This window comes from Hyperolius riggenbachi, chromosome 8 (genome assembly GCF_040937935.1).
Source record: "Hyperolius riggenbachi isolate aHypRig1 chromosome 8, aHypRig1.pri, whole genome shotgun sequence".
In the NCBI taxonomy this organism is placed as follows: Eukaryota; Metazoa; Chordata; class Amphibia; order Anura; family Hyperoliidae; genus Hyperolius; species Hyperolius riggenbachi.
In genome coordinates, this window is record NC_090653.1 from 198,534,361 (window position 1) to 198,558,405 (window position 24,045).

The 24,045-nt window shown below is 47.0% G+C and overlaps 1 protein-coding gene across 2 annotated transcripts in view; it reads right to left on the reverse strand.

The window, feature by feature from the left end:
* Positions 1-24,045, reverse strand: part of LOC137527544 (regulator of cell cycle RGCC-like) — a 67,174-nt gene that overhangs the window by 20,451 nt on the left and 22,678 nt on the right. For both annotated transcript variants that reach the window (XM_068248092.1, XM_068248093.1), the window contains exon 2: positions 5,486-5,638. In XM_068248092.1, the coding sequence (XP_068104193.1) occupies positions 5,486-5,638 (153 nt within the window). The remainder of the gene's footprint in view (positions 1-5,485; positions 5,639-24,045) is intronic.

The window sequence follows — 24,045 nt, forward strand, 5'->3', positions numbered from 1 at the left end:
TTTCTCTCTCTCTGGGTTTTGTTTTGTTTTTCTCTCCCTGTCCAGAGACTGGGCAGGATGATAGATAAAGGGGGGGGGGTTCCCCGCGGCAGAGGGAAACCAACAGTGTTAGTGGTGGACAGGGGAGAGAGGTAGCCGAGTAGACAGGAGAGGGAAGGAGAGAACAGTTGTAAAACTTAGAAGTAAGTTTTTTCTCGGTGAGCTGTTTTTTTTCTTTTTTCTTTTTTTTCGGGGAGCTGGGTGGACAGCCCTTGTCTCTGGGTAGCTGTGTAAGTTCGCATAGTGACAGCTGAGATAATGGGTGAGGTTTTTGTTTGTCTTTCCTCCGTGCGTTTCCAGTCAGAGTTGCTAACATGCTTGTACATATCCGCATCTGTTATGTTGTTCAGCCAGCTCGTCTGTTGTTCGTCTCAGCAGTACTAGCCGTTAATGTGGTTTAGAGTTATGCGGCGTGCTGTAGTAGTTCTGAGTTATGGCTGAGATAAGCTGCAGGTGATTTGTGGAGAGAGGGAGTTTTCCACGTCCCAAGGATTTCTCCTTAGGTTTTTACGGACATCCAGGAATGTATGATTTTTTTTTTACTCTGCATTGTGGATAGATGCTTTGTAATTATGCATAAAATGTTTGTTCTGTTTGTATTTTGTTTTATCTCCTAAGATATAGGAACGAGAGGCTGCTATGGGAGCAGCCATCTTAGCTGGCAGTCCAGGACTCAAAATGGCGGCAGTGGAGAGAGCCCGCCCCCGAGAGTCATGGCCCCCACACATCATGGCAGGGGGGGAGGAGGGGCTGGGGGATCCACGTCACGTCAGGCTGTGCTCGCGGCTCCGGGCAGAGCAGCTGAAAGGGAGGGGGGTAGAAATACAGAGACATGCTACTGTGTGTCTCGGGTCTCAAAGTATTTCCCCAGAGGTTTTCCCTGAGTCCGTGGAAAGGAATGCCAGGATACGTGCAACAAGCTATTACTGTATGATTAGCAGGAGCACGGATAGGAAAAGTGTCCCAGCTAGGTGCAGGGACACACGTAGCAGTGCAGGTCAGGGAAGTGTCTGTACTGAGTTGCTTACGGGATTATTCCTGTAAGTGGGGCACCTTAATGGGTGGTACAGCATGAGTTCCCAATAGAGTATAGGGGGGGACAGGGCATCAGGGGGGTGCCGGAGTTGGAAAAAAGGGAGTTGACCAATTCGGGTTTCCGTCGCCGCTTCTGCAGAGCGGTAACGTTTTTTTCCGTTTTTTGTCGTGGACAGGGCCAGAGCTTGACTGAGTGGTCTATGCTGGGCTGGGGCTGTTTTTTTTTGTGCGTTTTTTTTCGGCCACTGATTGGTCAAATATGTTTTTTCCAGCTCCTATCAATTGTAACACAAAGAACAAAAACTGACCGCAGTTCTTGGGGCAATTATACAGATGATAGAATTGCCATGTACAGAGTGACAGTGTATCAGTACGCTGTTTGCCATGTGACTACCTACCATGTGGGTATTCAGGGATCTGCATACAGGCATGCGACACTGGTATGCTTAGCCCTGCACCCTGTGTAGTTTAAGTGCAAAGTGCTCCTTCCTACAGGGAGGCAGCCGTTTTTTTTGGTAGTCTAGGTAGTGGCACGGCAAACATTGATCAGAGGGTAAAACACACAGAACTTCTAGCAGAGCTGGTATCGCGAGGAAGTTCTAGATAAGTAAATGCGATAATGAGTAAGAGCATTGCAGGCTCACCTGCAAAGCAGCATCAGGTGTGGCATCCGTAATCTGTGCATGCGACGGCCGCGCATGGACAGATGAGGGGGGATGTGGAGTGAGCTGCAATGGGGTGAGAGCTTCCAAAGGTGCAGCGAGCTTCCAAAGGTGAAGTCCGCGGGAGCATATTTTAAACAGGTAAGTACTGAGGATAGTACTGAGGTAGGGGGGTGAAGTTTAACTCCAATCTACCAATAAGAGTAAACAGAGTTCATGAGAACCATAAAACAACGAGATCAATTACGGTATATATTGATCATTTTAAAGGGTAAAGAGTACAAGCCGCAGGGCGAATCCCAAATCATTAATAAGAATTGATTTGTTTGTATTTCGATTTCAGGTGTTTGGCAATATGGAATGGAGACAGCTGCAGTGCTGGCAGCAAGGATGGAGATATCAGTCGGATAAGCGAAAGGTTCCAGATGCCAATCTAAGCTTGGAGGAACACGAGATTCCTGAAATCGGAAAGAGACTAAAACACGAGATTCCTGAAATCGGAAAGAGACTAAAACACGAGATTCCTGAAATTGGAAAGAGACTAAAACACGAGATTTCGGAGATCGGAAAGAGACTAACAAAACTGTCTGAGCAAAGCATAATGCAAAGTGCTAATGTTTTTCTTTCCCAAGGTGGTGCTTTTATAATGAAGAGTACCATGCTGATGGTGATCCTAGGTTGCCATTCCGTCCTAGGAGAACGAAGAGAGGACATTCTCATGTATAATAAGGGGTTAATGAGAATGCAAGGCCCAAGCATGTTAATGTTGGGTGACAAAGGTACTGATCCTTTCACACCTCCCTCTGATTGGCACAGATGGACCAAGCAGGGATGGAGGGAAAGAGCACTTGTGCCAGGAGAAAACAAATTTCATGGCACAATGGGGGTGAAAGGTCTGAAGGGTCAGGGGTGCGGGCAGTGGGGATTGAATGGCAGTGTAAATCTGCTATTTAATACCACACTCCCAGAATCGACGCACCGATCCAAAGGTTTGTTAAAAGGTACATTGCAGTACAATGGGTACGTGCAAAAGGTGGAGTGTGTGATTCAGGGGTACCTTGTCTTGGTTATGCAGAGTGAGATGGTTCCAGATTGGAGAGGAACGAGTAGGAGGCGTCAATTCTCCTGCCGGAGAGACGCGGGGGACAACATCACACTCTGGAGCTACCAACAGAGAGTGCCTCTGAAACAACTTTACACACGTAAAGGCTGGAAAGCCGAGGGTGGGTGGTTCTCGAAACAAGAAGTAAAAATCGAGATCAAGCCACATTTCCAGGTGACAAAGAGGGTGGGGAGAGCGGTCCCGGGGGAGGGAAAGCCCACACAGGGAACCCCATTCACACCACACGGGTCACAACAGGGGACGATATTACACAGTCCATATGCAACAGCTTATCCTCATGATAGTTGGGTAAGTGAAGAGATACTCTTAATCGAACGATTGCAGAGAGTACAATCTTCCCGACCTCAGGTACATAGTGTGCCTCAGGACATAAGGGGGGAAGAGGTCCAATCAGGACAGCTGGGGACATATTTTGTCAGCGAGAGATTGGACAAGGGGAGGTATATTAATTTTTCTGGAGAAGGATCTTTTGCATGGCAGCTTCGAGATGTTTGGGTGAACAAATGGAAACGGTGCAACATTCCTTTAGGCACCGCCATTTCCTTAGTTCCCACCTCAACCCGGGTCTTACACCAGGACCTGAGAGGTCAACCTTTTTTGGTGCTAGACGGGGAGGTGAAGCAAGTAGAGTTGTCCTCATGCGGGCAATTCTTGCAGAAGTACCTGCGTTGGCCGGGGCAAGTCAAATTTAGTGAAGAAGCCTGCAGGCTCAATAACGCAGAATGCGAGGCTACCATTCAAAAGATCCACCCTGAAGCCCAACCGATAGTTCCGGTGGCGGAAGGAAAGGTTTGGTTTTTTAACATAAGTTCTAATGATACATTCAAGGTATATTCTCATAATTGTTCCGATAAGGGGGAGTTTCCAAGGGGAACATATTGTGGGAGTGGAGATCCCATATGGATCCAGTTATCCAGGATGGATGACGTTGTTTCTCAAATTGTTAAGAGAACTCTAAAGTGCAAAGTTTCACGGGTAGTTCCCGTCCTGAAAGAGAACATGACATGGGACAAATGGGAACAGGTTTTGATCCAAGACGACCACATTTTGTTACAAAGGTTAAACAAACAGTACACTAAGTTAGAGGTAAGATTTCACCATGATACAGGTGATCTTCACGAGGTAGAATACAAAAATGAGCAGGTGAGTTCCAGTCTGACCTGGTGGACAAAGGTTCCGGTGATGTTCCAGGGACACTCGGACTGGGCCTCTGCGGTTCCAAAGTTCTTTCTACACCCACTGGTCGTCTGGATGGGGATGACAACTTTAGGCATCATTATCCAGGTGAGGTTGCGTGTTAAAATTACGTAAAACAAATTAACCTGGTCCAGAGATTGGTGCCTCATAAACAATCTCCTGAACCGATATTTTCAAATTAAGGGATATACAGGGTTACGGGTATAGGTTTAGTAGTACCTGTGATGGAGCTGATTGTATAAAGGCGTTCTTTTAGAAGGCACCTGGCACTGCTCCCTTGAGTAACAACCAAACGAGTTTCACTTTTCTGTGGTCATGCAAGTTTGTGAGTGATACGGAAGTGACGCAAATGCTGAGCATGTGGTATAGAGGGACTTAGAAGTAGGGCCTCCCCAGAGAGCCTGGTTACAGGAAGACCAAGAGGTCTTGCTCTCTCTCTTCCAGGGGTAATCGCCGAGAGCAGAGAAGTTGTGTGAGCACGAACATCGAGAAGTGAAACATAAAAGAAAAGAAACCAGGTACCGGGAGGTTCAGACGCTGGGATCTGCGGGTCAAGCCGTCTTAGGGGGGATTGTTATAATTTAAGTAGGCCTCAGTTACTTGGCCTGAGTTTTATGTAAAAGGCTTGTCCGCAGTGTATGCCTTTAAAATAAATAGAGGTTTTGTGATGCAGGCAGAGACATCTCAGGGTCTGCGTGTAGCAGAGGATACACGCAGATACTGAGAACATGTTCCTAAGAGAAGGCCATCGGACTACTCTGACCTCAACCACAGGAACAGAAAACATTGGCCATGTTTACTAAACATCCACGGTCCTGCATATAGGCCAAATGCCTCATTGATTATTAATCAAGTAGGTGTGTATGATGACACCACGAGTGGGTCCACCAATAATCTGGTCTAGGGGGTGGCGAAGATGATGTCATATTTAACTCTTTCCTAGTCAGTATTAAAGGCTGAGGGAGCTACGAGAGGTCACTTCTGCTTCTGCTTCTTCCTTCTGCACTAGCTAGCAAGGCTGACTGGGACGACTTCTAAGCATGTTCTTCCTTTCTGTAATCTGATATAATGTATGCTGTACATAGGTAGTTTAGTGTAACGTAGTTAGGAAGAAGGTACCTGATAGACTCCAGCAGGGAGTCTAATCACGAGCTTGTAATGCAACATGAAGATTGGCATGGCTAGGATATGATGTATGTATCTATCTGTATTCCTGTTTCCTGAATAAATAACGTAAACATTGAAGAAGCCTGAGAAAGTCTATATCCTGTTTGCGGTGTGGAGAGTCAAGTGATCTCACAGTCTGTGAGACGATGGTGTCGAAGCAAGGTGATTAGAACAGTTTATAACAATAACTACATTGAGTGACTTCCCAAAACAAAATTTTAAAATTTCCATATCCACTATTTACAAAATCCCATTTCCTCACTTGGTGGATCGCTGCAGGTACTGTTGAGTGAAGAAGCTGCATTCTGTTTAAGATTTTTGAGGAGTTCTTCAGAATCACAAGGTCCTCTGGTGAAGTCTTGCAAAGCATCATCAAATTCCAACAAGGTGAGAGCAAGATCTTCGCCTAGGGAGCCTAAGAGCAGAGAAAGATGTGTCTACTTTGTTGACACTTGATACTAAGTCAACTATGAACTGTAATTCCTAAACATTTCTAGAAAAATAAAATGACAATTGTGTAGTCTGGCTGATAGGCTCACAAAGGATTGTTGGCAAGCCCTACTTATGGAAAATATGAATATATTGTATATACCTATACCAATAAATACCAAATTATTAGTACACTAGTAAAAAGGCCCGCTTATTAAAAAACGGGCACTAGGTCAAAGTCTCCCCCCCCCCCAATGCACGCACATACGCGCCCTGCTTGCTCGTTCCCCACCACTGTCTGAAGTATAAGCACACAGGGAGCTGCTTGCTTGGCAGTAGGAAAAAGCTGTTATTTCCCACAATGCAATGAAAACCTCTGTGGACCACAGACAGCAAACTGTCAGGTCCGACCCTGTGTCCTAACTGCCCCTGCTGCACCATTCAGTTGATGACGCAGGGACACTTGCAGAGGCGGGACATGTTTTTTTTAAATTGTAATTTTTTTTTATTTGTTTTATTACAAAAAAAAAAATTAGTAACAATTGGGGAGTGTGTGAGTTAATGAGTTAATTTATATTGTAAAATAATGTATTTGTATATGAAAGATGTTTTTGGGTGTAGTTTTACTTTTTGGCCACAAGATGGCCACAGTAATTTTTTGTAAATGCGTCCTGCAAGCGTAGGAATTACGCTTGCAGGAAGTTCAGGGAGGCTGGGAAACTGTTTTTTTTTTTCCACAATGATCGCGCTGCTTCTCATAGAAGCTGCCGATCATTGCTGGGGGACAGAGATCAACGAATGGGAATGGTTTTTCCAGTTCATTGATCTCCGGGCAAGCGGGTGGCGGCGTGCATGCGCGCACGTGCGCACGTGCGAGCGGGAGCGCGGACAGCAGCGGCAGCAGCGAGTGTGTATATCTACACTCCGGGCAAGGAACTGAAGTCCAAAGGAGCATAGATATACTGTACCTGGGCTGCGAAGTGGTTAAAGGATGAGAATAAAATTTAGAGTCAAACACATTTTTCAGCAGAGAAATACATATATTTACATAGAAAGAGAGACAAAGTCCTGAAAGAGGGACAAATGAGAATGAAAGCGGGACAGAGGGACGGAATTTCCAAAGAGGGGCTGTCCCTCCAAAAGAGGGACAGTTGGGAGCTATGGGAAGGGGGGGTCTTTTGCCCAGAAGCCAAACTGACCGGTCGCATGTGAGCGAGACTGGCGCTAACCCACATATTATCCTGCAGACAAGCAAGGTTCACATACTCCTGAGTCCACAGCAGCTCATGGAGATGCTGAGAGGAAGTTCATCAGTCACCACGAGGCAATTAGCGGCAGACAGGCTCAAGGAGTCTGCACAGACCATTCCCGCCAATCATCGAAGGGCCTGGCGTGTGCCACTGAGGAGGCTGACATTTGTGGAAATCACCCGCAGACTGATCCCACGGTACTCACTCGACCGAAGGCAAAGACACTGTGGTTTAGAGAGCACACAGAGTACCAGCAGCCCCTCCCCTGCCAGGCGGCCCTGCTAGGCCTTTTCTTGCTAGATTTCTAAACGGCAAAGATTGTGTCAAGATTCTGCAGATGACCAGAAAAAGCAAGTTCTCATGATTGAAAATGTGAAGATCAGCATAATTCCAGATTTTTCCATGGAATTACAAAAAAATGTGTGCATCCTTTATTGAAATTAAGAGACAGCTTAATGGCAAAGGTATCAAGTATTCTATGGCATATCCAGTTTTGTTTTTCAGCACTCCTCAAGAAGCTGCAGACTGTCTTGTTATGAAAGGATATCCTGTTCGTTGAGATGTAAAGGCGAGAATCGGGCGATTATTTCCGACACGTCGGATCAGCTCCCGATCGATAAAGTGATCGATTTTGTGCACTTATAATTGAAAAATTGATTTCTCTATCGTTTGCTCTAATTGATTGCAAACTTAAAGGAATACTATCGATTCACATATTTTTTCAATTAACACAGGAATTGTTTGGGAAGTGCTGCTAAGTACTGGTGTATACATTTTAGTAGCAACTTCTTTGTTTACTGTAAGCAAAATACTTTCAAACTTTACTGACGCCAAAACTGATGGCTGACTGAGCCATGAGGAGAGGGGAAATTCCCCTCACACTTGATCAGTTAACTCTATGGGCCTGATTCACAAAGCGGTGCTAACAGTTAGCACCCTGGTGAAAAGCCCTTTATCATGCCTAAACTCAGTTTAGGCATGATAAGTTTAGGTGTGATAAGTTTAGGTGTGATAAGTTTAGGCATGATAAGTTTAGGTGTGATAAGTTTAGGCATGATAAGTTTAAGCGCCAACTGCGTTAGCACCGCAGTGCACAGCTGATCAAAAGTTTTACGCTAGCAAAGTTTGGTGCACTTCGTATAAAGTTTCATGGCGCTGCTTTGCGTGCGGGACTTTGCAAGCGATCTAAACTTATCTAAACTTATCATGCCTAAACTTATCACACCTAAACTTATCATGCCTAAACTTATCACACCTAAACTGGCTTTTCACCAGCATGGTGCAATGGTTATCATGCCTAAAGTCTTTTAGGCGTGATAACTGGGTTATCACCGCTTTGTGAATCAAGCCCCATGTGTAGCTCTGTGTGTGACAGAGAAGAGAGCTCCCAACAGCTGCAGCTCCTGTGTTTCTGACTGACGTCTGAAGAGAGCAGAGGAAATGTAACTAATTCTCACAGCTTTTCATACTGTTATTGCTTTCAGAGTTTGATATTTGCTTGCTGTAGTCTGATATGCAACTCTGCCTGTGCATTGAAGCAGACACCCCTTCTGCAATTGATTTGTCCCAATATAGCTAAATCCTACCCTCAATAAATTACAGCTTTTGCCTCTGATATTTAACATGAAAAGTAGGAAAATGTTTACACAGCTACTTAGACATTATTTGTACATTGTCATTTTAGAACACTTGGGTATCGATAGTATTCCTTTAAGTTTCAAAAAAAAGCAGTTTAACTTACCAGGGGCTTCTTGCAGCCCCCTGCAGTCACCCTTTGCCGTCCTCCCGCGACCCTCCAGTCAGCAGCGGCGACCCTCAAAGATGGCCGACCACGCACCTCTTCATCGCACCCCTGTGCATGGCAGCGTTCTGCGCATGCGCACTACGGGAGAATCACTACTGCGCATTAGTAGAATGCTCCAAGCATCGGGTACGCGATCAGGATATGTGTGGCTTGGGCTGCTCGTGCACAGTAGCTTGCGACTAGCATGACCGGCCAGCTTTGAAGGGGTTGCTGCTACTGACTGGAGGGTCACGGGAGGACAGCGTGGGCATAAGGTGACTTTTTTTTAGACTTTTTTTCTTTCTCTTTTCTACCCCTTTGTTTCTTTTTCTGGGGACTTGAATATTTTGCCAATACCTTTATATATGTCTTGCGTGCATAATACTATAATGGTATACAGATATATAGGTATGTGCTGTTTAGAGTTGGGCCGAACCTCCGATTTTAGGTTCGCGAACCGGGTTCGTGAACTTTCGCGGAACGTTCGGTTCGCGTTAAAGTTCGCGAACCGCAATAGACTTCAATGGGGATGCGAACTTTGAAGAAAAAAAAATTATGCTGGCCACAAAAGTGATGGAAAAGATGTTTCAAGGAGTCTAACACCTGGAGGGGGGCATGGCGGAGTGGGATAGATGCCAAAAGTCCCCGGGAAAAATCTGGATTTGACGCAAAGCAGCGTTTTAAGGGCAGAAATCACATTGAATGCTAAATGACAGGCCTAAAGTGCTTTAAAACATCTTGCATGTGTATACATCAATCAGGTAGTGTAATAAGGGTACTGCTTCACACTGACACACCAAACTCACCGTGTAACGCACCGCAAACAGCTGTTTGTGTAGTGACGGCCGTGCTGGACTGGTGCGCACCATGGCGAGAGTGCAGGTTTTGGTGGCTTTACAGCCCATATGGTCGGCCTGGCTGATGTAGCTGAATGACAGAACAGTGACTGTCCAGCTGATCAAATTTGGTCTGACCACAATGAAGCAACGACCTTATTATCTTTTGTGTGCCCCCCGAGACACTCATCTAGGCGCCGGTCATTGCTTCATTGTGATACGCAAGCCCCTTCACCACGGCAAGGTAATGATCACGAAGGGGAATGGGCGCATGTACATGCCTTTTCTTTTGTTGTTGCAGCTGCCCGCAGTGCAGCTGCCAGAAAAATTAGGCAGTCATGTACACGCACCCTAAAAATTATTACAGCGGCCGCTGCTAGCAGCGGCCTAAAAAATTCAGCAATCCGCCTGGAGTCCCGGACCCTGTTGGTGGTGGCGGAGAAGGTAGTGAAGCGGCCTGCAGGCAGACATGCTGTGTGGAGGGACTGAGAGCGACTTAGTCTTCTTGGGGCAGGCCAGGCAGCCAGTCACACGGCGTGCAGGCAGAGATGCTGTGTGTGCGGGGACTGACTTAGTCTTGGGGCGGGCAGCAGCCCTCCGGGATCCATGCCTCATTCATTTTGATAAAGGTGAGGTACTTAACACTTTGTGACTTAGGCGACTTCTCTTCTCTGTGACAATGCCTCCAGCTGCGCTGAAGGTCCTTTCTGAGAGGACGCTTGCGGCAGGGCAGGAGAGAAGTTGGATGGCAAATTGGGACAGCTCTGGCCACAGGTCAAGCCTGCGCACCCAGTAGTTCAAGGGTTCCTCATCGCTGTTCACAGCAGTGTCTACATCCACACTTAAGGCCAGGTAGTCGGCTACCTGCCGGTCGAGGCGTTGGTGGAGGGTGGATCCGGAAGGGCTACGGCGAGGCGTTGGACTAAAGAACGTCCGCATGTCCGACATCACCATGAGATCGCTGGAGCGTCCTGTCTTTGACTGCGTGGACACGGGAGGAGGATTAGTGGCAGTGGTACCTTGCTGGCGTTGTGCTGTCACATCACCCTTAAACGCATTGTAAAGCATAGTTGACAGCTGGTTCTGCATGTGCTGCATCCTTTCCACCTTCCGGTGAGTTGGTAACAGGTCCGCCACTTTGTGCCTGTACCGAGGGTCTAGTAGTGTGGCCACCCAGTACAGCTCATTCCCCTTGAGGTTTTTTATACGGGGGTTCCTCAACAGGCAGGACAGCATAAAAGACAACATCTGCACAAAGTCGGATCCAGTACCCTCCATCTCCTCTTGCTCTTCCTCAGTGACGTCACGTAAGTCAACCTCCTCCCCCCAGCCGCGAACAATACCACGGGAAGGTTGAGCAGCACAAGCCCCCTGCGACGCCTGCTGCGGTTGTTCTCCTGCCGCCGTCCCCTCCTCCTCCTCCTCCCCCAAAGAAAAACCTTGCTCATCATCCTCTGAGTCTGACTCGTCTTCTGCACACGACCTCTCTTCTTCCTCCTCCTCCCCCCTCTGTGCTGCCGCAGGTGTTGAGGAAACAGCTGGGTCTGATGAAAATTGGTCCCATGCCTGTTCCTGCCGTAACGGTTCCTGGTCACGCTCATTCGCAGCTTCATCCGCCACTCTACGCACAGCACGCTCCAAGAAGTAAGCGTAGGGAATTAAGTCGCTGATGGTGCCCTCACTGCGGCTCACCAGGTTGGTCACCTCCTCAAACGGCCGCATGAGCCTGCATGCATTTTTCATCAGTGTCCAGTTGTCGGGCCAGAACATCCCCATCTTCCCAGACTGTTTCGTTCTACTCCAGTTGTAGAGGTACTGGGTGACGGCTTTCTTCTGTTCTAGCAGGCGGGAGAACATGAGCAGGGTCGAATTCCAGCGAGTGGGGCTATCGCAAATGAGGCGTCTCACCGGCATGTTGTTTTTCCGCTGAATTTCTGCAAATCGTGCCATGGCTGTGTAAGACCGCCTCAAATGCCCACAGAACTTCCTGGCCTGCTTCAGGACATCCGCTAAGCCAGGGTACTTTGCCACAAATCTTTGAACAACTAGATTCATGACATGTGCCATGCAGGGTATGTGTGTCAGCTTCCCCATATGCAAAGCGGCAAGCAGATTGCTGCCGTTGTCGCACACCACGTTGCCTATCTCCAGGTGGTGCGGGGTCAGCCACTCATCCACCTGTTTCTTAAGAGCAGCCAGGAGAACTGCTCCAGTGTGACTCTCCGCTTTGAGACAAGCCATGTCTAAGATGGCGTGACACCGTCGTACCTGGCATGCAGCATAGGCCCTGCGGAGCTGGGGCTGTGTAGCTGGAGAGGAGAACTGCCACTCAGCCAAGGAGGAGGAGGACAGCGAAGAGCATGTAGCAGGAGGAGAGGAGGTGGCAGGAGGCCTGCCTGCAAGCCGTGGAGGTGTCACAATTTGGTCCGCTGCGCCCTGCTTGCCATCGTTCACCACCAGGTTCACCCAATGGGCTGTGTAGGTAATGTAGCGGCCCTGCCCGTGCTTGGCAGACCAGGCATCCGTGGTCAGGTGTACCCTTGACCCAACGCTCTTCGCAAGAGATGACACCACTTGCCTCTCAACTTCACGGTGCAGTTGGGGTATGGCCTTTCTCGAAAAATAAGTGCGGCCTGGCATCTTCCACTGCGGTGTTCCGATGGCCACAAATTTACGGAAGGCCTCAGAGTCCACCAGCCGGTATGGTAACAGCTGGCGAGCTAACAGTTCCGCCACGCCAGCTGTCAGACGCCGGGCAAGGGGGTGACTGGCCAAAAGTGGCTTCTTCCGCTCAAACATTTCCTTCACGGACACCTGACTGCTGCTGTGGGCAGAGGAGCAGGAACCGCTCAAGGGCAGAGGCGGAGTGGAGGAGGGTGCCTGTGAAGGTGCAAGGGAGAAAGCGGCATAAGCAGATGATGCACCTGAAGGAGGAAGAGGAGAAGGAGGGTGACTTTTCTTTTGTGTGCTGCTGCTGCTTTTGCTCAGGTGGCCATCCCATTGCTGTTTGTGCCTTTTCTGCAGGTGCCTTCGTAAGGCACTTGTCCCTACGTGAGTGTTGGCCTTTCCACGGCTCAATTTTTGTTGGCAGAGCGAACAGATGGCTTAGGTCCGATCTGAGGCACACACATAAAAAAATTTCCACACCGCTGAGCCACCCTGGGATGTGGGCACTATGGGGACCTCAGCAGCTGATGCTGAAGGGCAAGTTGGCTGGCTGTACATAGGTGGCGATACATGGTGCCGGACACTGCCACCAGCTGTTTCTGATGAAGAGCTGCCCCAGCTTCTTTCAGCAACTTCTCTCCTCCTACTACTCTCTGACTCCCCCTCTGAACTGTCCCCCTCTTCATCTCCTCTATTGGGAACATACAGAGGATCCCTATCATCGTCATCATCGTAATCATCCTGCCCAGCTTCGCTTGCCGCAGAAAAATCCAAACGTGTAGGTCCTTCATCCTCCTTACACGTTACATCCATAGTGTTGCCGCGTAACGCAGACATATGAGCTGGCGAAAATTCATCTGGCTGTAACAACAATGGCTGTGCATCAGTGATTTCACCACCACTAAATAATTCTTGCGAAGTGTCAAATGCAGCGGAAGTGGTGCTAGTAGTAGCGCTGGTGGCTGAGCAAGATGAGGTGTTCTGTGTCGCTAAATACTCAACCACGTCCTGACAATCTTGGGACGTGATGGGACGTGCCTTCTTCCGAGCACTGTACTGTGGGCCAGGTCCACACGAAATTACATTTACACGACCTCGCGCAGACCTGCCGGGTGGCCTTCCTCTGCCTCTGGCACTACCTCTTCTTCTACCTGTTTTGTCCATATCGGGTATGCACGGAGTGGTATATCACACTGCGGGCACTCACGTAGGTAGGTGGGTTCACTTAACTGCACAGGTATGCGCACTGATGCGGTGGGTTCACTGAACAGTACAGGTATACAGTGGCGGGTTCACTGAACAGAATAGGTATACAGTGGTGGGTTAACAGAACAGGTATGCAGTGGCGGGTTCACTGAACAGGTATACAGTGGCGGGTCCACTGAACAGAACAGGTATACAGTGGCGGGTTCACAGAACAGGTATGCAGTGGCAGGTTCACTGAACACAACAGGTATGCAGTGGCGTGTTCACTAAACAGGTATACAGTGGCGGGTCCACTGAACAGAACAGGTATACAGTGGCGGGTTCACAGAACAGGTATGCAGTGGCGGGTTCACTGAACAGGTATACAGTGGCGGGTCCACTGAACAGAACAGGTATACAGTGGCGGGTTCACAGAACAGGTATGCAGTGGTGGGTTCACTGAACAGGTATACAGTGGCGGGTCCACTGAACAGAACAGGTATACAGTGGCGGGTTCACAGAACAGGTATACAGTGGCGGGTCCACTGAACAGAACAGGTATGCAGTGGCGTGTTCACTAAACAGGTATACAGTGGCGGGTCCACTGAACAGAACAGGTATACAGTGGCGGGTTCACAGAACAGGTATGCAGTGGCGTGTTCACTAAACAGGTATACAGTGGCGGGTCCACTGAACAGAACAGGTATACAGTGGCGGGTTCACAGAACAGGTATGCAGTGGCGTGTTCACTAAACAGGTATACAGTGGCGGGTCCACTGAACAGAACAGGTATACAGTGGCGGGTTCACAGAACAGGTATGCAGTGGCAGGTTCACTGAACACAACAGGTATGCAGTGGCGTGTTCACTAAACAGGTATACAGTGGCGGGTCCACTGAACAGAACAGGTATACAGTGGCGGGTTCACAGAACAGGTATGCAGTGGCGTGTTCACTAAACAGGTATACAGTGGCGGGTCCACTGAACAGAACAGGTATACAGTGGCGGGTTCACAGAACAGGTATACAGTGGCGGGTCCACTGAACAGAACAGGTATACAGTGGCGGGTTGACAGAACAGGTATGCAGTGTCAGGTTCACTGAACACAACAGGTATGCAGTGGCGTGTTCACTAAACAGGTATACAGTAGCGGGTCCACTGAACAGAACAGGTATACAGTGACGGGTTCACAGAACAGGTATACAGTGGCAGGATCACTGAACAGGTATACAGTGGCGGGTCCACTGAACAGAACAGGTATACAGTGGCGGGTTCACAGAACAGGTATACAGTGGCGGGTCCACTGAACAGAACAGGTATACAGTGGCGGGTTCACAGAACAGGTATACAGTGGCGGGTCCACTGAACAGAACAGGTATACAGTGGCGGGTTCACAAAACAGGTATGCAGTGGCAGGTTCACTGAACACAACAGGTATGCAGTGGCGTGTTCACTAAACAGGTATACAGTGGCGGGTCCACTGAACAGAACAGGTATACAGTGGCGGGTTCACAGAACAGGTATACAGTGGCAGGATCACTGAACAGGTATGCAGTGGCAGGATCACTGAACAGGTATACAGTGGCGGGTCCACTGAACAGAACAGGTATACAGTGGCGGGTTCACAGAACAGGTATACAGTGGTGGGTCCACTGAACAGAACAGGTATACAGTGGCGGGTTCACAGAACAGGTATACAGTGGCAGGATCACTGAACAGGTATGCAGTGGCAGGATCACTGAACAGGTATGCAGTGGCAGGATCACTGAACAGGTATGCACTGGCAGGATCACTAAACAGGTATGCAGTGGCAGGATCACTGAACAGGTATGCACTGGCAGGATCACTGAACAGGTATGCAGTGGCAGGATCACTGAACAGGTATGCACTGGCAGGATCACTGAACAGGTATGCAGTGGCAGGATCACAGTACAGGTATGCAGTGGGCTGAGGGCTCACTGAACAGAACAGGTATGCAGCCAGGAAAAGCTAAGCCTAACTAATCTTTCTCTAGAGACAGACAGCAGCTCGCCCTACTCTCTCTAATGCAGGCACACGAGTGGCCGTAATGGCCGCCGCTGCCTGCCTTATATAAGGGGGGGTGGGGCTCCAGGGGCTAGTGTAGCCTAATTGGCTACACTGGGCCTGCTGACTGTGATGTAGAGGGTCAAAGTTGACCCTCAGGTGCATTATGGGGCGAACCGAACTTCCGCAAAACGTTCGCGTGCGGCACCCGCACGCGAACCACCTAAGTTCGCGCGAACCACGTTCGCCGGCGAACCGTTCGGCCCAACTCTAGTGCTGTTATCTTTTACTTTTAGACACGAATTTAACTCCGTGTTGGTTGAAATCTACATCCTGCAGGTGGCTGACAGGAGGTAGATTTCAACTTCCCTGCCACACGTTCCCGCCGATACAGCCGAACACGTCGTTCTCCCCCCGCAGCAGTTCATTTGCCCTGCTGTCTATATGGCAGCTGAGCTCTGTGAGCCGGTCAGGAGCTGATTTCATTGGCTCCCGACCGTGTGATCACTGTGAGCCAATCACATTTGGGTGGAACAGTAATTCCTAAGGGGGGGCAGTCAGTGCCCCAGCTGGCCTCAATGGGGATATAAAGTCTTTTTTTTTCTCAATACACTATAAGGCAGGTTTTTTGTTTTGTACTTGATGGGTACCAAATATTTTCCCAAAATTTTGACTATGCGCAAAAAAAAAAAAAGAATGGTCTCATGCAAAGAACAATCTATAAAGTTGAAAAGTAGTTCAAGAAGAGAAAAATCTGACTCTCATGACCTGTCATCAGGAAGTGCCAGCGTATTACACTCCCTGCAGAGTCACGAGCGGGTAATTAGCGGGGGTTAACTCACCTCCATAGTGATTCCTGGGTTGCTTCTCCATAGTAAAAGGCCGTCTTGTGACATGCATCACATAACACGCCAGCGTATTACAAGCTGGCTGCCAGCGTGTAATACGCTGGTGTGTCACATGACGGCCTATTACTATGGAGACACCACACAGGAAGCGCTATGAAGGTGAGTTAACCCCTGCTTATCGCCCGCTCGCGACTCTGCAAGGAGTGTAATACGCTGGCACTTCCTGACGGCGGGTCATGTGATGCCCTGTTCCCATGGAGTCAGATCTTTGAGTTAACCCCCACCAATCGCCTGCTCATGTCTCTGCAGAGGGGGAGGGGTAAAAGAGAGAGGAGGTGGCCAGGCATGTTAGGAATGCAGCCCGCTGTCTGCAAAAGTAAGCCTGGGCCTCACAAACTTTGCCCAGGCCTGCACTAAGTTAATCCAAATCAAAGAGACAGAGTACATGTACGTCTCTCAGGTGGGCAATGTGGGATCTACCCAGAAATCCTTTGCACTCTAGCAGTGATCACACTCTTCCTAAATGGGCACCCCTGCTGTAGAGTATAACCAGAGAGCCATCAGTAGAAGCGGGACGACTTGTGCTGGAAGCCAGCAGTGAAGTGACGGGTTGAGGAAAGGTTTTATAATGGGCAAACCCAAACTAATAATTTATAAAGTAATATTGTAAAAAATAAATGTTATTTTCAGTCCGGTTCCTTTTTAAATTGCCCTTCATCAGTTTTGCAAAGGTACAGTGTGGGTTTCTACTTCGAAGCATTACAACAAAAGGATGTATCATGTAGAGGAAGGAAGAGATGGTAAAAACTAACAAAAGGTAGAGGATGTCAATACAAATGCAGTGTGCAATACAATTTCAGGACATAGCAAACTACAATTTAAAGAGAAATTCCCTAAACTACAAAAATAGCAAAATAATTAGCTATGAAATGTTAACAATTGAGCTAGCTATCTAGTGTGATCACTTATCTCAGTGTATTATTCTCAAAGAAAAGTAACTTATTTTAATAGAAAATAGACTTTTGGTTTACTAAAAAGTTAAAAAACTAACTACTTAAAGTGTACCAGAGCTGTCGATAAAAGAATTGATACTTACCCGCTGCCTCCTCCTGCAGCATAAACACGTGTGAGTCCCTAGCCGTCCTCCCATGGTCTGCTGTTCAGCTGCGATCAGCCCCGGTAATAGGCTCAGTGGAGATCAGTCTGGGCTACTGCGCATGCAATTACCCCGTGGCACAGTCTTGTGGTCGGCCAGGTCGGGAGCATTGTGGCTTTCAGGCCGGGCTGCATGCGTGCTATAGCACGCACTCTCTGCCAGCTGAATGAGCGGGCAGAAAGGAGTGGTGAGCATCAGGACAGCTTACCATACATACCAGCTCCTGCCATTTCTCATCTGTGTTTGAGCTCTGGTATCCTTTAAGCTTAAAACCTGGGTTACAAATCTCTAACACTATCCCATCAGTGGATATTATCTTTTTAAGGCTACATTTGCACTTTCGTTTGAAAACAGAAACAGACACCTTATGTTTGTTGTAAATACAGCTGGTTTTCAGTGTAAATGGTAAAACTTGAATGGCACTTGACTTCGTCAGCAGTTGAGAGCTGCAACCACAAAAGGAACACATTTAGTAGGCTACCGTGGAGCACCAGGGACTCTTGCCCAAGGATTCCTCATGGATTAAGGCCTCTTTTCCATGGACAATTGAACTGTGTGCTCAGCAAGCAGTTACCTGGCAGCAGCGAGCAGTTACCATGGAGCAGTGAGCAGTTACTAGGCAGCAACGAGCAGTTGTGAAAGTTTGAAAGGCATTTCACTGCGTATCAAAAGTCAGTGGAAAAGAGGCCTAAAGAGAGTGAGAGGGATATGGAGCCTGACATATTTAATTTTAGACAATTCCAGATCCCTGGCAAGCATGCAGATCAGATGTTTCGGACAAAAAACGGACAAGATTAGCTGTATGCGTATTTCAGGTGAGTGATTCAGACATTACTGATGCCAGAATGATCAGCAGGACAGCCAGGAAACTATATGGCACCCTCCATAGCCCTCTCGCTTCAGGTTCCCTTAGGCTTCTTGCACACCAAGACGTTGTGTTAGGTGCCACGTTAAGGTCGCATAACGTGCACCTAACACAACGTATGGTGCTGCAAAAGCCGACGGTAGAGTGAGCCGCGTTCGGCGGCTCGATTACTATAATGTCTCCCAGAGTGGCGCTGATTGGCCAGCGGGACCACGTGATGCGGAGCGAGACACTCCGCATCACGTGGTCCCGCCGGCCAATCAGCTGCCGCCAGTGCAGTGAATATTAAGTAGCCATGTGCGCGGCTACTGTAGCTGGCTCTCCCCGCCTCCTCTCCGCCCCCCACTGCGCATGTGCAAACAGTCTAACGCGGCTATAGCCGCTCCAACGCCGTAGCATGCTGCACTTTGCACCGAACGTGCAGCATTACATGTAACGCAACGTGGGCTGTGTGAACAGCCCACTTGTGTTACATTGCTGTGCGTTGGGGGAGCGTTACAGGCGCACTAACGTGCGCCTGTAACGTCTTGGTGTGTAAGCAGCCTAAAAGTACTGGCTCCAACTGGGATTAAAACCCTAGTCTTTTATGTCTGAGGGCTGGGACCCACTAGAGCGTTTTTAGTAGCGTTTTGGAATCGCTTTCAATTGCTAGCAATTTCCCAAAACGCTTTTCCATTTTAAGTTAATGGAGCAGATCACACTGGAGCGATTGCGATTAAGGAAATTGCAATCGCAGGACATGCAGCATTTTGGGAGTGTTTGCAGTTGAATGCATTGTATAGGAGCACGAAAATCGCCTCTAAAATTGCTTACAAAGCGCTACCACAAATCACTAGGACTGCAATAGTGCTTTGCACTTTGTAGTGGGTCCCAGCCCTGAGGTAGTGTCTTTATCCAGTACTGTACACGATCTAAAGAGACACTATCCCCCCTCCCTTAGGCCTGGAACCCACTGAAAACCGCAAACGCAAAACGCAACCGCTAGCAATTTGTCTGAGCGGTTTGCAAGCGGATTCATGCGCGTTTTTGGTCGTGTTTTGCAACATTGTATTTTTTTCCCCAGCGGGTGCCTAGCGTTTTGCGTTTTGCGTTTTTATCCTGATTGGTCCTGTGAATTCTTTTTCATTTTGTTACAGTGTGCTTAACCGCAAAACGCTAGCAAAACCGCTCAGTTTAGGTTTTGCTGAGCGTTTCTGCTAGCGTTTCAATACTTTCCATTGAAGCGCTAACGCTCCCAAAATGCTGCAGGTCCTGCGTTTGCGTTCCTGGGAAACGCAAACGCTCCTGTGGAAGTTGCCCCATCCATTAACATTAGCCCAGCGTTTTGGCAAACTGCTAGCGTATCGCAGTGCTGCCAAAACGCTGCCAAAAGCGCTCCTGTGGGTTCCAGCCCTAAGTGTGTCCTTAATTTTACTACCACAGCAATGACACCCTTCTCATGGACTAAGAGCTGGTCCACACTAGGTCCGGAAACGTATCCGTGGCTGCGTTTTTCAAACCTGATGAAAAACGGAGTCCCGGATACTAATGTTGAAAATAGCAGCCAGCCTCACCCAAGTAAAAAACGGATCCATCTGCGTTTGCGGGGATCCGTTTTCAAAACCTGAACGGAAGGTCCGGATCTGCTGCATTTTCACGCAACGGATCAGGACCACGGATAGACGCAGGGGGTAGTGAAAGCAATGAGAAAACGCATCTCCAGCTCCACATGCAAAAAACGGATGTTAAAATGGATAGCCTGAGCTTTATGATTGGCCCAAAAAAATCCTCGCACTCCTTCCTAATGATGGAGATGTTTTCTGTCAGTGAAAAACCTGAACGGAAACTGATGCAAAACTGATGCACTTTCATCAGTTTGCAGTACGGTGGGTACTTCCCCTGATCCGGACTGCAGTGTCCGTCCTGCAACTGTGTCTAGTGTGGACCAGCTGTAACTCGGACTTGTTTTGCCGGGTTTCTGTAAAACGCATTTTATACCCTGATTGCATGTATAACCTTGTGCTATGTTGTATAACCGTTTACTACCTCTCTGTCTGTCACCCCTTGTTACAATGTATGTATCCCTATTTATTGTCCAGCGCTGCGTAACATGTTGGCTCTTCATATATACAACTAATAATAATAATAATAATAATCTAGCTACTGCTCCCCTGAGCTGCAGCCCCATCAAAGTGTAATAAAAATATTTGTTGAGGTGGTGTAGACTGAGCATGTGCAAGATTTAACATCATACTTATGAAACAGCCATGACTATTTGTGCAATATGATTAGCTGCAATAAAAGCACAGGCTTGGAAATAAAGTAGAAAGGTGTGATGACTGAGGGAGACTGGGTGCAGCTTATGCAAAAAAAAAAAAAAAGGCTGATTGAGTAGTTCCCTAATTATGAATAAATTAGAATTTGGGTGAGAGTAAGTTTTCCATGGACTGTTAAACTGCGTGCTCAGCAAGCAGTTACTAGGCAGCAGTGAGCAGTTTCTAGGCAGCAGTGAGCAATTACCTGGCAGCAGTGAGCAGTTGTGAGAGTTTGAGAGGCATTTCACTGCCTATCAACTGCTCATGGGGCCTGTTTTCCACAAGCAGTTGATAGGCAGTGAAAAGACTGTCAAACTCTTACAACTGCTAGCTTCTGTCTCGCAACTGTTTGCTGCTGCCTCGTAACTGTTCGCTGCTGCTTTGTAACTGCTCACTGAGCACGCAGTTCAGCCACCAGTGAAAAAGGGCCCTTAGAAGGTTGCTTGGAGGGAGGTTAAACCTCAATTATCTGTCTTGAGAATTATTTTCTGTGATTTTGGATTGTAGGCAGGGCCGGATTTGTACTTTCCAGCGCCCTAGGCCGGCTGTAACCAACCGCCCCCCCCCCCTCCCCATTCTGTCCAATTCAGACTAGTTTGAATGGGCCCTCCTTTGTTTTGCTGCTTTGCCCTGTTCAACAAAGAAGCAGTGCATGCTCTATCCACTCCATGTAATTTTGCTCTCCTGTCTGCATGCACAGCAGGCGATAGTGTTCTGGGCTTGCATACTTCAGAAATGATGCTCATGTATGAGCAGCACTTGTCAAGTACGCATACCCATAACACTCCATCAGCTCCTGTGCACATGCATACAGGAGTGCAAAATCACAGGGAGCCCCAGTGGACATCGCTGCTTCTTTGTCCTCTGTGCTACTTGCTGCCGTCAGAGCCACAAATAGGGGACAGTGCAGCACAATGCAGAGAAGCCCATCCAAAACAGAAGACAGGTAAGTAGAAGGATCCGACACTACACACACTGGCATATATGTAGTGTAATGCTATATACACATGATGCAATTTTCTGACAGATTTACTGTCAGGTCGATTATTTCCGTCATGTTTGAACTGATTTCAATTTTTCGATCAATTTGCTGTTCACTTCTATGAAAAATCATTCAGAAAATTGATTGGAAAGCAGATCGAACATGTTGGAAATAGTCGCTCTGACAGTAAATCTGTCAGAAAATTGCATTGTGTGTACCCAGCATAAGCTCAGGTGTACTTTACACAGTGACAATTTAGCACTTAAGATAGATCTTAAAATCAGTCAGCAGGAAGTTTTGTATCAGAATAACACTTTTTATTGGCTAACCAAAAGAAAAACAGTGAGCCTTTGGTTAATGAGCCATCTTCAGACTTTGTTATTGTATACAAGATGTTAGGCACACAGCTTTATATATACAGTAAGCAGGAGATGCATTGATTGTTTTGTAAATATAAATAAATGTAACACAGTTGTCATTCTGTTTCAAAACATCCTACTTTCATTGATGGCTAACACAGTACTTTGCTGGTAAAAAAAAAAAAAGCCAGGAAAGAGTTAAACTCACACAAAGAATGTTGTTGTCATTCTCTAGGAGAAAAAAAAAAAGCCATAAAATTAACAGATCTGAGGTCTTTAACAGCACTGACCTACTAGTAATAAACCATCAGTCAGGGAGAGGGGAGAGCTGCTAATTCCTGGCCGTGAATGCGTACTGCATGAAAAAAACTAATCGGAACTCAAGAGTTCTGCTACTTGAGCCCATATATTTTTCTTCTCACAGCAGATTGTTTGTCCCCTGTCATCATACAGGTGACAGCAGATGCTGACTGGCATAACACACACTTTGCACAAGTGAGAGAGATGCAGGGATCTCTGGAATTCAGGCAGACCAAAGCAAAGCAGGAGAGGTGATTTACTTTGACATGTGACCTCTTATCTCTCCAAGTCCTGCGCCCTGCTGATTTTTATCGCCCTAGGCCGTGGCCTCTGTGACCTTCCCAGAAATCCGGCCCTGACTGTAGGTGGGTGAACAGAGAAAATGGTACAATTTAAAAAAAGTATTTTTTTTAATTTTTATTAAAAATATACATTTTCTTTTTTTTCCTTCAATGTTTGCTGCTATAGGCAGTAGTGCTGAGGCATGTGATCGACAAGGCACAGAAAGCGGCCAACATGGAAGAACGGATATTGCCACCAGGGATCAAAGAGAATACGTCGGGAATGTGCTCCCAGGGGAGCCTCTATAGTCCTGGCCAAAAGTTTTGAGACTGTCAAAAATATTGGAAATTAGAAAAGTTGGTGCTTATGTTTTTATAATAGCAATTTGCATATACACCAGATTGTTATGAAGAGTGTTCAGATGAATTGCATAGTCCTTCTTCGCCATGAAAATTAGCTGAGTCCCAAAAAAACCTTTCCACTGCATTTCATTGCTGTCATTAAAAGGACCTGGGGCCATATGCAATTCACTTTTTCACCTGAGTTTTCTCCTAGGTGATATTTTTAAATTTGTCAAAATTCATTTTAAGCCATCAGCAAGCAAGAAAATACTCAAAATAATTTTGATAGTACTTTTTCAATTACATGTTGGTACTTTTTTAGTTGAAACGTGCTGGAAAGTTGTTTTAAATAGAAGATGAAAAATTATCTCCTAGGAGAAAACTCAGGTGAAAAAGTGAATTGCATATGGGCCCTGCTGAGATCATTTCAGTAATCGTCTTGTTAAAGGATACCCGAAGTGACATGTGACATGATGAGATAGACATGGGTATGTACAGTGCCTAGCACACAAATAACTATGCTGTGCTCCTTTTTTTCTTTCTCTGCCTGAAAGAGTTAAATATCAGGTATGTAAGTGGCTGACTTAGTCCTGACTAAGACAGGAAGTGACTACAGTGTGACCCTCACTGATAAGAAATTCCAACTATACAACACTTTCCTAGCAGAAAATGGCTTCTGAGAGAAAGAAAAGGATAAAAGGGTCAATAGTTCATAGATTTTAGCTCTGGCATACTTCAATGAATGTGTCATTGAGCAAAAACAATAAAACACTTAAAACTTAAAAAGTAGATTTAAACATAAATTAAAACTGTGGAATATCTTAAAAAGTAATTTTTAGTAGAAGGAAGATAAATATAATTTGTTTCATTAGTTTATTTTCGCCTCGGGTGTCCTTTAACTCAGGTGAGAATGTTGACGAGCACAAGGCTGGAGATCATTATGTCAGGCTGATTGGGTTAGAATAGCAGACTTGACATGTTAAAAGGAGGGTGATGTTTGAAATCATTGATCTTCCATTGTTAACCATGGTGACCAGCAAAGAAATGTATGCAGCCATCATTGCGTTGCATAAAAATGGCTTCACAGGCAAGGATATTGTGGCTACTAAGATTGCACCTAAATCAACAATTTATAGGATCATCAAGAACTTTAAAGGGAAGGTCCAAGCAAAAAAAAAAAATGAGTTTCACTTACCTGGGGCTTCTACCAGCCCCATGTAG